The sequence below is a fragment of the Terrapene carolina genome, unplaced genomic scaffold (genome assembly GCF_002925995.2).
Source record: "Terrapene carolina triunguis isolate 2854851 unplaced genomic scaffold, T_m_triunguis-2.0 Scaffold103, whole genome shotgun sequence".
NCBI lineage: Eukaryota > Metazoa > Chordata > Testudines > Emydidae > Terrapene > Terrapene triunguis.
In genome coordinates, this window is record NW_020664454.1 from 1,472,754 (window position 1) to 1,488,397 (window position 15,644).

Consider the following 15,644-nt stretch of genomic DNA (forward strand, 5'->3'; position numbering starts at 1 on the left):
TGTTTGCTTAGGCTCACTTGCTGACCACAGTCTGCTCTCCCTGACATCAGTGGAAGTTCCCTGGCAGGAGGAAAGCTGTGTATTGCTCCTAAAGCCATCTGTTCTGTGGTAACTTCTCCTCTGCCAGCACTTCTAACAATGGATAGGCTCTCTAAATAGCTACTACTACATTTTATTGCAGGTCACTTCATCCTTCCTTCCCTCTTGCGTTTTGTCAGGCCTGCTCCTTTTAATCATTATATGTTACTTTCTTTTAATGCTACACAGTGGGCTGCAGTGGGAGTAACATATTTTACATTATTATCTTACTCCCAGCCAGGCTCACCCATAAACTTTTCCTACATGGCAGCATTTACACATTTAGCAGAAGCCACTTGCAAATTCTTTACAGTGTGCTCTGAAAAAGATTAGCAGAGAAGCTGCTGGGGGTTTCCTGCCTTACATTATACTACTGATTTTTCTGTGCCAGGACATTCTGATGCTTTCTGTTTTTCCTTTAGCTTTCTGATTTGCTTTTCTTTTCTTCCCCTATGTTATGTATTTCATACACACACACACACCAAGGGCTACAGTTTCAATATAGCCTCAGTTCAGCCTCCTAAATTCATGCCTGGAAATGTTATGTTTTAAGTACAATCTTCTATGTATTTATCCTCACTACCACCTGTGAGGTAGGGAAGTGCAATTATCCCCATTTCACATAGGCAGACTGAGGCACGGAGAGGCTAAGTGACTTGCCCATGGTCACACAGGATGTCTGTGGCAGAGCAAAGAATTAAATCAGGGTCCCCCAAGTCCCAGGCTAGTGCTCTGATTTTTGGACTGTCCTCCCTATTGTACATGCCTGATTTTTGAATTTCCAAAATCAGAACATAAGACTGGCCATACTGGTCCAATCTAGCCCAATATCCTGTCTTCTGATAGTGGTCAATGCCAGGTGCCTCACAGGGAATGAACAGAACAGGCAATCATCAAGTGATCCATCACCTGTCCTCTACTCCCAGTTTTTGGCAAACTGAGTCTAGGGACATTCAGAGCATGGGGTTGCATCATTGATCATCCTGGCTAATAGCCATTGATGGACCTATTGTCTATGAACGTATCTAGTTCTTTTTTGAACCCTGTTATATTTTTGGCCTTCACAACATCACCCAGGAACGAGTTCCACAGATTGACTGTGTGTTGTGTGTTGACGTGCATGCAATTTGGGCAGCTAGATGTCTTTAATTACCTAATACCAGGCATGCATTGCTTTTGTCCCATATTTACAGAAGGACATGTGCCAGTCTGAACTGTGTGCATGCAATGCCTGATGTGTGGCACAATTAAGACATTCGTTTTTGAAAAGGTGGGCACACAAACAGCTGGACGGGCACATTTTGAAGCCATTTTTTCTCATTTTACCCCCAAATGTCTTGAGTCTGTCACTGTTGAGCTTATGTTCTATTTAAATTCAATGCTCATTTTTAATTGGTCATTTTTAAATTAAATTCTTGCTTTCTCTACTCTGATTGAACTCGTGAGTCAAAGCCTTTGGGCTGCATTGAGGAGAGGACAGGGAAGTAATTCAAATCAGTATACAGAAGGGGATAGATGCATTACTGTTGCATATCAAACATTTGAAACCTCTTTCTTAAGGAATTGGAATGAACTCAGCATGAAGCTTTATGCATGACATTAGCTCTTGAGTTCTTCTAGCAAAGTGTAAAGTGTAATGCTGTATACAGGGTCCATGCTTGTATCTGAATGAGGCAGAGGCTGCAAACTTGCATCTGAACATCAGTGGCAATGCAAATTTAGCTGACATCCCTCAGCTGCTTTAAAAACCACCACCCTTGCTCCCAAAATGTAGACTTTTAAAGGGACAGCACTGTCTCTGTATAACAACATCAAGAGTGCATTTGAATGATAACGGAGCAGATTGTGAGCCCCTTAAATCCTGTTCCACAGTATCTTATCTCCACAATTAGTTCCCACTGATTGATTTCTTAAGGAGTAAAGGACTACTCAATATGACCAAGGGTATCAGAATTTGGCCCAGAATGAGCACATAGATATTTGACAACCATTCAGAAGCCAGTTCACTGTTAATGAAACACATGGAACGTGCTGGTTCTGTGAATAAAGAAGTGCCCACTGTTAAATAGTTTTAAATTGCTATGTAGTGTTGCACTGTGCTATTAAACAGCTTCAGTCTTCCACTTCAGAGATGACTGCATTTTAGCAGTATCTGAAGTGCATGTACTTTGAGCAGTGCTTTTAAATCCTTCTGGATGAAAGATGCAGTGTGTTTATAAAGCATTTTTATGATTAACTAATTCTTTCCCTAGCATATAAATTATGATTAAAAACGCAAGTACAAATGTGTGGGAGTGAATTTACCAGTATATATGTTGCTGTATTCCACAGACTCTGTAATGTGCTTTGGCCAACACTGAGGTGCTTTGGTACTGCTCTATTCAATCCTAATTGGCTGTCAATTTGGATAATTTGAAGCATCTGCTAGATTGGTGCAAATGTTTCTTCAGATCATTTTAATGTTATTCTGCGTACTTTTTCCAAAAGGGGCAAATAAAAGGTTTGTGAAACAGACCCAACCTATTAAACCATTTACTACGGCTTTCCAGGTTTGCCTTTGCACAGCGTTTCTGTGTTTTGGGGGATGCTATGGAAATATCCCTGGGCTTGATTCTCATTTACACAAAGGCCACGTTACACCATTCTGCCAGCAGAGCGGCTGGCCTAGAAACCTTACTCAATCACCATTTTTTTCCACGTGGCTACTGGCTATATTTTCTATTTCATTGGTAAGGACGGCAGAGCTGTGCAGGGTGTTTAGCTGGGCTACAATTCTAGACATTGCGGGAGGGGGTGTATTCTGTCTTGCAAGTGTTAATGAAGAAACTGCTGCTCCTGTCTCCTCCCCAGGCACCCACACACCCCAGACAGTGCTATGACTTCCTGACCTACATCCGTTCCACATCTCCCCCATCCAGCCCTCTCCGCCCCCATCTCCACTTCCTCCCTCATGCACAGGAAAGGAGCACTTTCTGGGAGGGCACTACTCCTCTTGGCTCTGCCTTGGGGGGTGATCTGCCTCAGGCAACTTTGATTTGTGGACAGAAGGTTCCAGTTTTCCTGTCCTCTCTTCCCGTTTGGTTTCCCCAGTTCCCACAGGAACCTGGGAAGTAGGTTGTGCCCACCGTTTGCAACGGAAAAAAGCTCAAGATAACTGTAGGGGGGACAATACCCATTTGACGTCACTTCAACTTCTTCACTTAAGGTCAAGTCCTTTTGTTTCCCCTTGTAAGTAAAAGTAACATTACCACCTTCCCCCCCCCCCCCCCCCCACACCCCTCTCTATATTTTGAGTAACACAAAGGCACTGCAGAATTCTGTATGCTGAAGGATCAGAGCTTAAGCTGGTAGAGAGTCTTTCCTGATGTGAGTAGCCCCAACATAAGGTCTGCTTGTGTGAGTAGTGAGTGAACCCCACTGTAACACGTCAGTTATTCTGGAGCAGGGCTGGCTCTTTGTAGGTCCATTAATAATTATCCTGTTTGCACAGACTGAAGGAGGTGGATATGTGCATTGTTACCACCAGCTTTTTCTTGCTGAAGAGTTCCTGCCTTTAGATAAGCAGCTTGCCTCCCTCTCAGATTAGCTTTTTATTGGTAAATATTGGTAAATGTCAAGTTCACGGTATCCACACAAACTGACAAAAAAATATTTCCATTGATGATCATAGAAATTGACAGATAGGCAAAGAAAGAAAGTGAGAACTTATCCCCGTTTGCTATAAGGATATTTGCTTTGTATAGTTTGACACGTGCTGTTGGCACTTTGTGTTCTGCACTGCCCTTAAGTAATTATTGTCTGACACCCCCACGCCCAATTTCCCACAGTTGTGAAAATATAAATGGATCATAGAAAAAGACGATTAAATCCCATAATTTTGCATAATTGAATATTTAAATAGATAAAATTGGAAAAAAATGCTTTAAAATAAACATCGATGTGATCTGCTGAAATTATAAAAATAAAATAAAAATTGAATTCTGCCAAGCCTAATTCTGGGTCTGGCTAAATAGTGTTAATACGAACTCTCATTGCTCTGCTTGGCAAATGTTAGAGAATTGTTGTGTTTATCCTTTACCTTCAGCAGGCTTGTTAATGCAGAATGAACTGGAATTGAAAACGCTCAGTGGTGTGGACTGCTTTCTCGTAGGGTCCGTCTACACCCGGGGTTCTCAAACTGGGGGTTGGGACCCCTCGGGGGGTCATGAGCTGTCAGCCTCCAACCCAGATCCCGCTTTGCCTCCAGCATTTATAATGGTGTTAAATATATAAAAAAGTGTTTTGAATTCATAAGGGGGTCGCACTCAGAGGCTTGCTGTGTGAAAGGGGTCACCAGTACAAAAGTTTGAGAATCACTGGTCTACACAATGAGTGGCAGCCCGCAGCAGCCAGTCTCAGTGCCCGGCTCCACAGACTCAGGCTCGTGCTACGGTGCTAAAAATAGCTAGGTAGACATTGCAGCTTGGGCTGGAGCTCGGGCTCTAAAGCCTAGGGTTTGGGGCTGGCTCACAGTCCAAGGTCCAGCCTGAGCCCCCAGAAATCCAGCTCCCCCTGCCTCTCACCACTGGATTAGAATCCCACCAGTTCTGCTGCCATGACGACTACCTCAGGCACCCGTCTCAGGGCAGCTTTTGTTATCTGAAGTAATTCATCTCCTTTAAAGAACCCTCCTCCCCTTCCGCCATAACACACGAAGGACCAAGTTCTGCCCTTAGATACATGCATGAAATTCCTGCTGTATCCAGTGGCAGCCAGTTGCATGCATCCGAGGGCAGCATGACGTTCCTCCGCTCCATTTCTACAGCTAGCCAGAGCATTTGTTCTACGTTGCTGTGCACACTGTGACCAAGGTGTAAAATTAATGCTCCCCTTTGTTTTTCTTTTCTCTCCTTAGTTATATCTGCAGGCCAGATTCACATGGAGAGGAGCCCGTCTGCTACGTCCCCTTCTGCAGTTTACCCTGATCATGATGGCATTTTACACAGGATTGTCCCGTGTGTCTGACCACAAGCATCACCCTACAGATGTGCTGGCAGGATTTGCACAAGGAGCCCTGGTGGCTTACTGCATAGTGAGTGGCATCTCTTACTATTGCACTAATGACAGGGCAATCCTGGTAACACTGGAGATGCTGATGGGCATAACCTGTGACAGAGGCTATTTACCATGTTAGGAAATCCAGCCACTTCAGGGCAGGTGGGGCTGTTGACAGTTAACATTTACATGGTGGACTGCAGTGTGGAAGATGCCGTGTAAACCAAATGCCTCTCTAAAAATCTGTCTTCGCTGGGGGCATGGATGTTGCACAGAGCAGGTAGGGAGTGCTGTGAGACGGGAGGCAAAGAGGACTCAATCCTGCATCAGAGAACTGCTGCAATGCCACCTAGTTACTCCTGTGCAGCAACTGCTCTGAGGCTTAAGAGCAGAAAGCCTCATTAGCAGGAGGATGGCTGTTAAGCCCCTGTGTCCTCAGCTGTGCACGTTCTCCACCCCTGAGCCCTTGCAAATAAGGGAACGGGCACGCGGGGCACTTGACAATGCTTTGCAATGAGGACAACTACACGTAGTGTTTCCCCCTACTTCGCACTAATGAGTAATGACACCAACAATGCACCGGCCAAGGATTTGCAGGATCAAAGTCCATATGTAAAATGTAGAGAGTCTCATCTGAAACCCTAGTTATGTAAAACCCATCTTAAGTGAAGCAGCTGAGTTGTGCTTTGCCCTATCAGCATTAGGGTCAGTATGTTCGCTGATTAGCAAGGATTCAATTATTAGTGGCCCTCTCCAATCCAAGCAAATTACCAGTGCAGCTCAGGGAGGCTAACATGCAAACAGTGGTGGCAGTTTTTCCTCAAAGGCTAAACACTCCTTTGTTGATGAAAGCTGTGTTGCTTTTCAAGGCTCTGCAGAGGATCTATACAGAATCAAAGATCCCAGAAGACTGTCTTGGAGGTGGGGAACATATATGTTCCCTTCAGAGTTAAACCAAAACAATTCCCTGCCTGGGAATGTGGATCTTGGGTTTGTTCTTTTGATTGCAGGTTTTTTGTTTTGTTTTTTATGTGGCAAAAAGGTTTATGAGAAAATGGTTTATAAAAGCCATGATTGCTTGTCTGTCACTGCCTGGCTTGTTCTCATGCAATTTACTTTCCAAAGAGTGACCTGATTGCACAGTCCTTTAACTCAAAGTGACACATGTAAACGTTTAATGTAGGCAGAATGGGAGGCGCCGGCTCCGTGTAATGACGTGATTGTTTTCAGTGTAGTTATCTTGTTTAGAAACAAAGGGACTGGGGCCTAAAGTAATTATGTGGCTTTAGAAACTCCTAAAACCAAGTTTTCAAAAGGTTACACACTTTTTATTTTGCTTGATCTGAAAGTAAAGTAAACCTGGAGCCAAGGAATAAAGTTCCCTACAGGTTTATTTGCAGGAGTGAAAAATAGGTTGTTTGTGCATTTTCCACTTATTGATAAAATGCTAAACATGAGCAACAACAACAAAAAAAAGCTGCAATCTAGTTATTTAAAAAATGATTAACCCCTTTGGGTATGGGAGTTGGGTTTTGCCATTGCCAAGTGCCCATGCACCATTATGGCTTAGTAATCCTAAATACCAGTGCCAGAGGGTTAATTGGTGGAAGTCTTCCACATAGACCACTACTATGTGTGACTTTCCTTCTTAAATTTGCCTCTTTTATGCATAGCAGGAGCAAAATCATTATGGTTCATATATATCTTTTGTTCAAATGTCAGTTTTCCTCAAAGCCTTGGAAACCTTTTCATATCCTTAGCAGCCAAGTAAAGAAACAACACATCACTGTTGAAAGCTCTTGGGCAACCTTTGGAACAGTGAAGCAGTTTTTCTCAGTTCAGGTGCTTCATATCACGTCATGTGGCTTTGTCTAGGCCCGTGTTTCCCAAACTTGGGACGCCGCTTGTGTAAGGAAAGCCCCTGGCGGGCCCAGGCCGGTTTGTTTACCTGCCCCGTCCGCAGGTCCAGCCGATCGCGGCTCCCACTGGCTGCGGTTCGCTGCTGCAGGCTAATGGGGGCTGTGGGAAGCGGCGGCCAGTACATCCCTCGGCCCACGCCACTTCCAGCAGCCTCCATTGGCCTGGAGCAGCGAACCGCGGCCAGGGAGAGCTGCGATCGGCCGGATCTGTGGATGGGGCAGGTAAACAAACCGGCCTGGCCTGCCAGGGTCTCTCCGAACACAAGCGGCGTCCCAAGTTTGGGAAACACTGGTCTAGGCATTAACTGTGTAGGTGGTCAGACTGTTTTTTTGTGTGTGCATTTCCTAATCCACATAACCTTTTTGTCACTTTTTTAAAGCTTTGTCACAGGTGGGGGGGGAAAGAATATGCACAACAACATGATAAAAGGATGAAACATGAGACTGAGCTAAGTAGTGGCTTCTGAAAGACAATAAGGGTCCAGATGCTAGGGACAGACATTCGTACATTTCCTGTCTAGTGACAAGTTGCAAATCTGGTGGTCTCCTCCCTGACCCTTTAACAGATGGCAAATTGTAGTGGGCCGGAGGAGGGTGAGAATGTTGCTCCCATAGGCTGGCTTTCCTGTGACGAAATAAATCAACATAGGAAGCAGCTGCCTGGTTATTTCACAAACAGGCCTGGTCTTTCCCTTCTAGCGCAGGGCACACCCACTCTACTCACTGCTCTTTTGTATGCCTCCATTCTTAGCCCGGATGTGGAGAGGGCACTGGTCATTCATTGCCCTGTTCCTACTGCCTGGAAAAGATACAAGGGGTTTCCAATGGGATTCAGACCCAAATTGTCCAGGTGCAAACAACAGCTAAAATGTTCTTGGATTCCTGAACTCACTTGTTTAAAAAATGAAGACCAGGGTTAGTATTTGCCCAATATGGGCCTACATTTCTTTTCTTCTTTTTGGGGAGATGGTTGGAGGCTCCCTTAACAGTAAGGGCCAGGGGCTCTAAAAAGCTGCTAGGCTGCTGCCACTGTGAAGCCACTCCAGGGTTCCCTGCAGCTGGAATCAGGGCAGTGGTGTAGGAATGAGCAACCGTCTCACCTCCTGCCAAATTAAATTGTCAGCATGTCAGAAAAACGGCTCGCATGAGTAAAGGATCCAGGATCAGGCTCTCTTTAAGTCCTACCTTAGACCTTCTCTTGTAAGCAGTAACCTTTTGTTTTCATAATAGAATTCACTAGCTTCCCTTCCATCCTATGCCTAGGTCAGACTCACCCCAATTGATAGCCCTAGATCCTAGCAATTTGCATGCCCCATCTACCACTATGTCCCAGAACAGCTCAGAGATCACAGGGTTGCATCCCTCCCGCCACCCTGCAACTTCACAGTCAGCTCTCATTGGCTGGCTGCACGATTTCCCTGCACTCCCACGCCCAGCTCTTCACTTTCTCTTCCTCCCTCTCTTGCCCAGCTGCTAACTGCTTGTAGACTAGCAGTCTTCAAAGGCTGGCTGGCTGCCCTCCCCCTGCCCCTTGTCTATGCTAAGATGGGACAAGAAAAGCCCCGATCATTGCATCAAGTGTAGAATTTGTTGTTTGTTAGGTTCACTCTCTGGGCTGGATGCTATGCACTCCTTCAAAAGCCACAGCACAGCTGCAGAGCCATTCCGTAGCCACAGCTGAAACCTTGAGGTTGCTGCAGTGTCCACAGTCCTAATGCATCGCATCGCATCGCATCGCATCGCATCCCCTCCTATGAAAGAGGAGTTAGGCCTGGGAGTAGGATGTCCAGATGTCTGGATTTTATAGGGACAGTCCCGATATTTGGGGCTTTGTCTTATATAGGCGCCTATTACCCCCCACCCCCGTCCCGATTTTTCACACTTGCTGTCTGGTCACCCTACCTGGGAGCTCCCAACTCACTTCCTTATGCTCCCCACCAGATCCTAGCCCCACTCTCACTTCCACATCAACCTAATGACCCCTCCCCCCAGGATTCTGCTACACCTTTGCAAAACAGATTTCAGACCAGTTCTGAAAGCTGGAAACTCACTGGAACCAGTGAGGCAGGGGAAAGATTTGCCTTGAAATGAATTGCTAGTTAATATCAACTGTTACAAGTTATGTAGTTCTTTGGCTTGCCCTTTCCTGTTGAGCTAATCAGCTCTTCTCATAGAACAATAAACTCCTGCTTGTCAGGGAAACCTTTCTGGAGACGCACACTGAGTAATTTCTCCTTCACTTGGCTGGGGCTCTCTCTCTGTTACATTACTAACTGGTGAAGATGATAAAGTCAGGCTTGACCTTTGATTCATGGGGCATTCAAGGCCTCCGTGCTTAGCCACAGTTTTTTCACTCCCATCCCTACTACATTGTGTCAGAGAGGGGTGACTCAAAATCATTCTGAAGAACAGCCTTCCGCTGTGACTCAAGAACTGAGTCCCAGGCTGTTGATATTAAAAGGCCGTTAAGTGCAGTAGTAATCATGCTGTAATTCTCCGTGGAAGCCAGTTGTGTGTTTCATCTCCAAGAGTTACCAAAGCTAAAAGTTGTAGCAGACGCATTTGTCCTTCCCGGCCTGAAATAACAAACGCAAGACATTTGTGTCAAGCACTTCCAGCTGATGAAACATTTTTACTTGGTTCCAAAGTGAAATAGGATGAGAATTTCCGAAAATCAAAATAGAAGTATAAGCAGACTAATACATATCACATAGTTTACATGAGTGGAAACATTTAAAGAGACAAGATACCTTTTGGTTTCAACTCTTAAAATCATATTAGTTTGTTTTACTATTGTGTATATGAGAATGGATTTCTTTAATATGATGAAAAGAAGTAGGATTATTAAATGGAAATATAAGCTACTGACTTAGTTTGTATAGTACAATCCCAGTTCTCTGCTGTCAAATTTTCTTTATGGGTGGAGAGCACCTTCTACAGGAAGTGGAATAAATCCAAGTAAAAACTTTGCACATTTATTAGCTTTTTTTAGTGTTAAACAGTTCAAGCATTAGGAGGATTTAACACACTGTTTTGACCCTAAAAGATCATGTTTCAGGATTCTTGTAAGTGTGTACATAGCCTCAAGCCATGCTAGAGAGAAATACAGTTTAAAGGGGAATTAAAACCACGACCAAGTATTTGAATTAAACCCTCAAAAGCAATGAACTGCAGAGGAAAGGCTAAAAAACAACCAACCATAGGATGATACTCTATCCATAACTGACTCATTTATAAAATAAGGCCACATTCAATATAATCTCCATCTGCCTCTTGCACGGAGCAACCGCCACCTACCTCCTCCCACCAATTGATTTGTCATAGATTTCTTGATGTAGAAGTTGGACACCTTTCTGATTGAATCCAATGGTAGGTGGCAGGCATGTGAGAGAAATGGCAACAGAATTACTCCAAAACAGCTGGTTTATTTTATTTTATTTTATTTTATTTTTTGAGTACTAACAACCAAAAAAAGAAAAATGTTTTACAGCCATGCATTCTTTCTTTGGGACATTCCGAGCATGACTTTTGTTTGTTTCTAAAAGGACTCCTCCAACCTTCTGTTTTTGTGGGTGCAATTTTACTCCCTCCGTTTACTGTAGCACAAATGCTAGCATTTATTTGTCTAATCGGCAGATATGTGGGCACAGTTATTTAGCTAGACATCTGAATGTCCGCATTTTCACTCAAGGAAAAAATATTTTTTTAAATGTTGGGCCTCTTACGCTTTTCTGCTCCAGACAAATATTTATGGATAAGTAATAAAACTTGAAAAGTGAAGGATTCAGACTCCCAATTTCTCAGTTTTAGAAGTAGCAATAAATAGTCATTTCAGATCAGGCCAATTGTCCATCTAACCTGGTTTCCTGTCTCTGATAGTAGCTTAGAAAAGATGTTGAGGCGGAAAAGGAATACTCCTGCTGAATAGTGCATCTGGACAGCTATATGATGGGGACGGGAGTGAGAGGGAAATGCCTTCCTGTCTTCACCAATAAACCACCCCGAAGCATGCGGCTCAATAACCCTTGTACTTGGACTAGCTAATGTAATTGTGTAGTCTAGTGTTATTCATGTAAGCATGTTATCCCTTTTCCATTTGATTGTGTTAAATCAAGGGCACTTCCAAACACTGCAGAAGGAAGAGATACAAATACATTTATACTTTTAAGGCTGCCATCCTATAAGCGTGATAGGAATGTAGGACTTGCTATACCAGATCAGCTCACTAGTCCATCCAATCCAGTATCCTGTCTCCACCAGATGTTTTAGAAACCCCGTAATGGACCATTAAAAAAGGGTAACCTTTCCTTAAGGGAACCTTAACCCTATACCTGCCAATGTTTCGCTTATGCTCGGAACTAATAAGCTTCTATGGAAGGTTGTGGAATCCCCATCACTGGAGTTTTTTAAGAACAAGTTGGAGAAACACCTCTCAGGGATGGTCTAGGCATACTTGGTTCTGCCTCAGCAAAGGGGGCTGGACTTGATGACCTCTTGAGGTCCTTCCCAGTCCTGCATTGCTATGATTCTACAAACGTTAAAATACCAAGTATCATTTTCCCTATCACTTTGGCAGAAGTGAAATGCGATGCGTTCTCTACGGACAGCTGTCAAATTTCAGTGTCAAAATAAGTTTCAGCTCAGCTGGCAAATTCTGACTCACAGACTTATCAAAAGTGGGGCTGTGAAGTAGCCTTGGTGCTTGTTGGCATGTGTGTTCACCAGTCACTGAAGTTTGTTTTTGTTTATATCAAACTTCTGGTGCTAAATAGCAAAGATGAGTCCTCTCTGCGTTTTGCTGTTTACGGAGAGTTACACTGTCTGACTGTTTTCCCTTCAGGCTTCAGATTTAAGTTTAGTAAGGGAGAAAGTGCAGCAGTCATGCTGGACTGATAAGGGTTAGGCCAAGGCTGCCAAGGAGGAAATGAAGGTTTCCTCCCAGCACTCTGTTTCTGCCTCCCTAAATTGTCAAATGCTGGCCTTTTCACATCCGGCAGCACGGTTATGTCATTGGGTATGCAGGAATATCTCCTCCTTCCGTTGGACTCTGACTGCTAGACGGTCATCCTGACTAAGCTTCAATTTTGTAGCTCGTGTCATGAGAAAGGGGGAAAGTAGAATATATCAAGTGACCCTGATTCATAGATAATTAGGGTTGAAAGGGACCTCAGGAGGTCATCTAGTCCAACCTGCTGCTCAAAGCAGGACCAATCCCCAAATGGCCCCCTCAAGGATTGAGCTTACAACTCTGGGTTTAGCAGGCCAATGCTCAAACCACTGAGCTATCCCTCCCCCTGTTACAAATGGTGTTGTTTGTAGAGTAGTTTTAACTTTAGGGCTTTTAACTGCCCCTCAGATCATTTTAATCAGTGGGGCTATTTGTGTGAGTCAGGCAAGCAGGATTAAAACTTTTTGGGGGGGGGGGTCTTTGAGCCTAGTATATTGATCGTCATTATTATTATTATTATTTATTTATATTACTGTAGTGCCTAGGAGGCGTATACTTGAACTAGGACCCTATTGTCCTAGGTGCTGTACAAACAGAACAAAAAGATAGTCCCTGCCCGAAGGAACTCTCTTGATTTCTGGGCTTTCAAGCCTATGCTGTGGAGTTGTGTGTTATCAATCTATTTATAGCAAATAAATGCGATCATTTATTAATGCCCACCACAGTTCATACTGAGCCATTATCATGTAACCTCCCAAAACCCTATGTGGCTTGTAGTCAAGTATTGTACATGCCTATGCCACAGCTAGGAAAACAGCCTTACAAAATGCTAAGTACTCCCATTGCCCCAGTGGGAGTGGAGGATGCTCAGCACCTTCTGAGACCAGACCCTGAGTCTAAAGACACACGGTGAGGTGGTTTCAAAGCTGGGATTTGGGCTCAGGAATTCCTAGGTCCCAGTCCTGTAGTCAGTCAGACAAACAAACAGAGAATTTGGTTACAGTAAAATAGAACATGAAAACTCTCTCATTGATAATCTATCAAATAGTGTTTGAGGAAAAACTTCTTCAAATATCACTCCATTGATTTTTAAATTCTATTTACAGGTGTTTTATGTGTCAGACCTCTTCAAACCCAAGATGAGGACCTCCCTGCCTCCTCCTCCAATCCGGAAAGATATCCTTTCACCTGTGGACATCATTGAACGGAACAATCACCACAATATGGTGTAGACCTTTGCAACCCTCCTCCCTCCACAATCCTCCCCCGCCCCCTTTTTTTTTTTTTTTTTGCAAAAATGACTGCTGACAGCAACTACCTGCTGCTCTCAAATCTCATCAGACAGTAGAATGTAGGGAGAGACTTTCTTGCCCGACTAATAAGGTCTTACTCTCTGGCCTTTTCACTTGCAACAGTTGCATGAAATGGGTATTGTTCAACTAAGTCAAAAGCAACAATGAGTAAAACAAACAAACAAACAGCGATGCCGGAATTCTGGGTGTGCAATTGGTTGAGTGTTCATGTTGTAGTGAACCCAAATTGTTCATGGCATAATGAACACTAAACGATTATGTAAAGCCGGCCATCTTAGCTTTTACTAGGAAGATTTCCAATGCCTGTAAGAAAAACTCACAACTAAATTATATAGCACTATATACAAGAAACAGCACTGATTCAAGATTTGGGATTGGTTTCTAAGTGTCACCGCTCTTTTCCCCTCACCCCTTCTTTTTAATATTGCTTTGTTTGACTCCGTTCCATACTGTGATGTTGGTTCAGAAGAAGCTTGCCCAGTCAAAAATGTCAGAAGAGTGCCTGGTCATACTACACAAACTTAAAAAACCCCCAACAATCTAAGGTGGTTCCACAACAAATTGTGCATGAATGAATCCGTTATCCACTTAGAAGCCAAATCTCTTCATTTCCACTGCGTACCTGGTGACATTAGTACTGTACGAGGCATCAAGCCTACACAAAATTGACAAATGGCCTAATTTAAAAAAAGGCTCCCTTCACTACTCCTGGCCCTGATAAATTGCAGAAGGATTTTCTGTGCTATCACCGCCACCTTTGGGAGTTCACGTCATGTCAGTTGTTAGTGGTCAATCTTGTTGAAGATATGTTAGCACTATAAATTTGGGATTGAGTCCCAGGGAACAATGATTCTGCAGTTTTAGGATGGACTGCTGGGTGGAACGTCCTAGCCTGTATTTCAAACAGTTTTGAGCATTCCCTCATCTTCTCTGTTTAGGGTCCTGTTTATAAGCCATTCAATAGACATTAGGCCAAATTCTGATCTCAGTTACATCACTAGTGTATCAAGAGTGTGTAAAAGAGAGCAGAATTTGGCCTACTTCTCCTAGCTTTTTGGCTTTCTGATGAAAGTTAAAGACAAATATTGAAGATCTATCTTAAAACTTTGAAAAAAAGCTAAATTGAAAAGGGATCATGCAAACCACGTGGAATGGCCATTTGCACATCTATATTACACAATCCGTCCTATCATTTCAGCTATAGCAAGCTATGATTTTTATATATAAATATTATATAAATAATGTATAAAACATTAAAAATTAACTATGTAAAATATTATTTCTGAAACAATTTTTTAGATATATCCACTATGATTATAAACTGTGTCTTGACCTGTGTTATTTACATTTTGCTGCTTAAAAAAGCATTGAATTAATTTTTTTTTGTAGTCAACTAAAATATTGTAGGTCTGTGGTAGCAATATTTTAATGAAAATAACTACAACTAGAGACAATTGTATAAAAAAAATCATATTAAATTGTCTGTATTTTTGTAATGTTTCATTTTGTAAAGAGAAGAATATTCAAAGACTTTTGTAGAATACAAAATTGAAGTTTGTATCTGCGAAATTATTGCTGTATAAATGTGCTTTTTAAATAAAAGCTCATAACACAACTAAATATCCTATTTTAACCATGTTCTGCATTTGTGGTGTTCTTAGATTAATCTGAAGAAAATGCATTGGGGTGGTATATCTGGGGCTTTACACTGCACTGGGTAGGTGTTGCATATATCTGTTCCAGGCTCAAAAAAGCCCTGAACCTGATCTCACTTTAAATGAGAGCTCTGATGTGGGGGTCACCAAGGGCATGCCCACACTGTGGATGTTACAGAAGCACCACTGCAGAGCGGTAGTGTAGATGCTTCCTACATCGATGGAAGGCGTTTTTCTGTCGATGTAGGTAATCCATGTCTCCAAGTGGCAGTAGTTAGGGTGATGGAAGAATTCTGTTGACCTAGCCGCGTCTGCCCCAGGGTTTGGGTCAGCTTGACTGCAGCACTCAAGGCGTGAATTTTTCATACCCCTGAGAGATGTCGCTAGGTCTGTCTAAATTTTAAGTGTAGACCAGGACTTTGGCTTATTTCTGTCACAAGGCACAAGTAACTAAGATGGAGGCCCATAGCTAAACCCCTTATTTACATAGTAAGGATGAGCTCTCCTCTGGCCACACCTCTTTCTTACCCAGTGCTCTTGTGTATGAAGGAGTGGTGCTCAAGGAGCTTGAAATTTACTTCTACTTATTTATGTTAAGGTAGGCCCCTCTCTGCTAGGCACGATGCAAATGGGAGAGACAGTCCTTGCTCTGGAGGGCGTATAGTCTAAATAGAGAACACTGAAGAGGGAAACAGAA

At 43.2% G+C, this 15,644-nt stretch overlaps 1 protein-coding gene across 1 annotated transcript in view; it reads left to right on the forward strand.

Moving 5' to 3' along the window:
• The window catches only part of LOC113406548 (phospholipid phosphatase 3), a 67,794-nt gene extending 52,869 nt beyond the window's left edge, over positions 1-14,925 (forward strand). The window contains exons 5-6 of the mRNA XM_026651833.2: positions 4,973-5,149; positions 13,086-14,925. Coding sequence (XP_026507618.1) covers positions 4,973-5,149; positions 13,086-13,211 — 303 coding nt within the window. The 3' untranslated portion in view covers positions 13,212-14,925. The remainder of the gene's footprint in view (positions 1-4,972; positions 5,150-13,085) is intronic.
• The last annotated feature ends 719 nt before the right edge of the window (positions 14,926-15,644 follow it).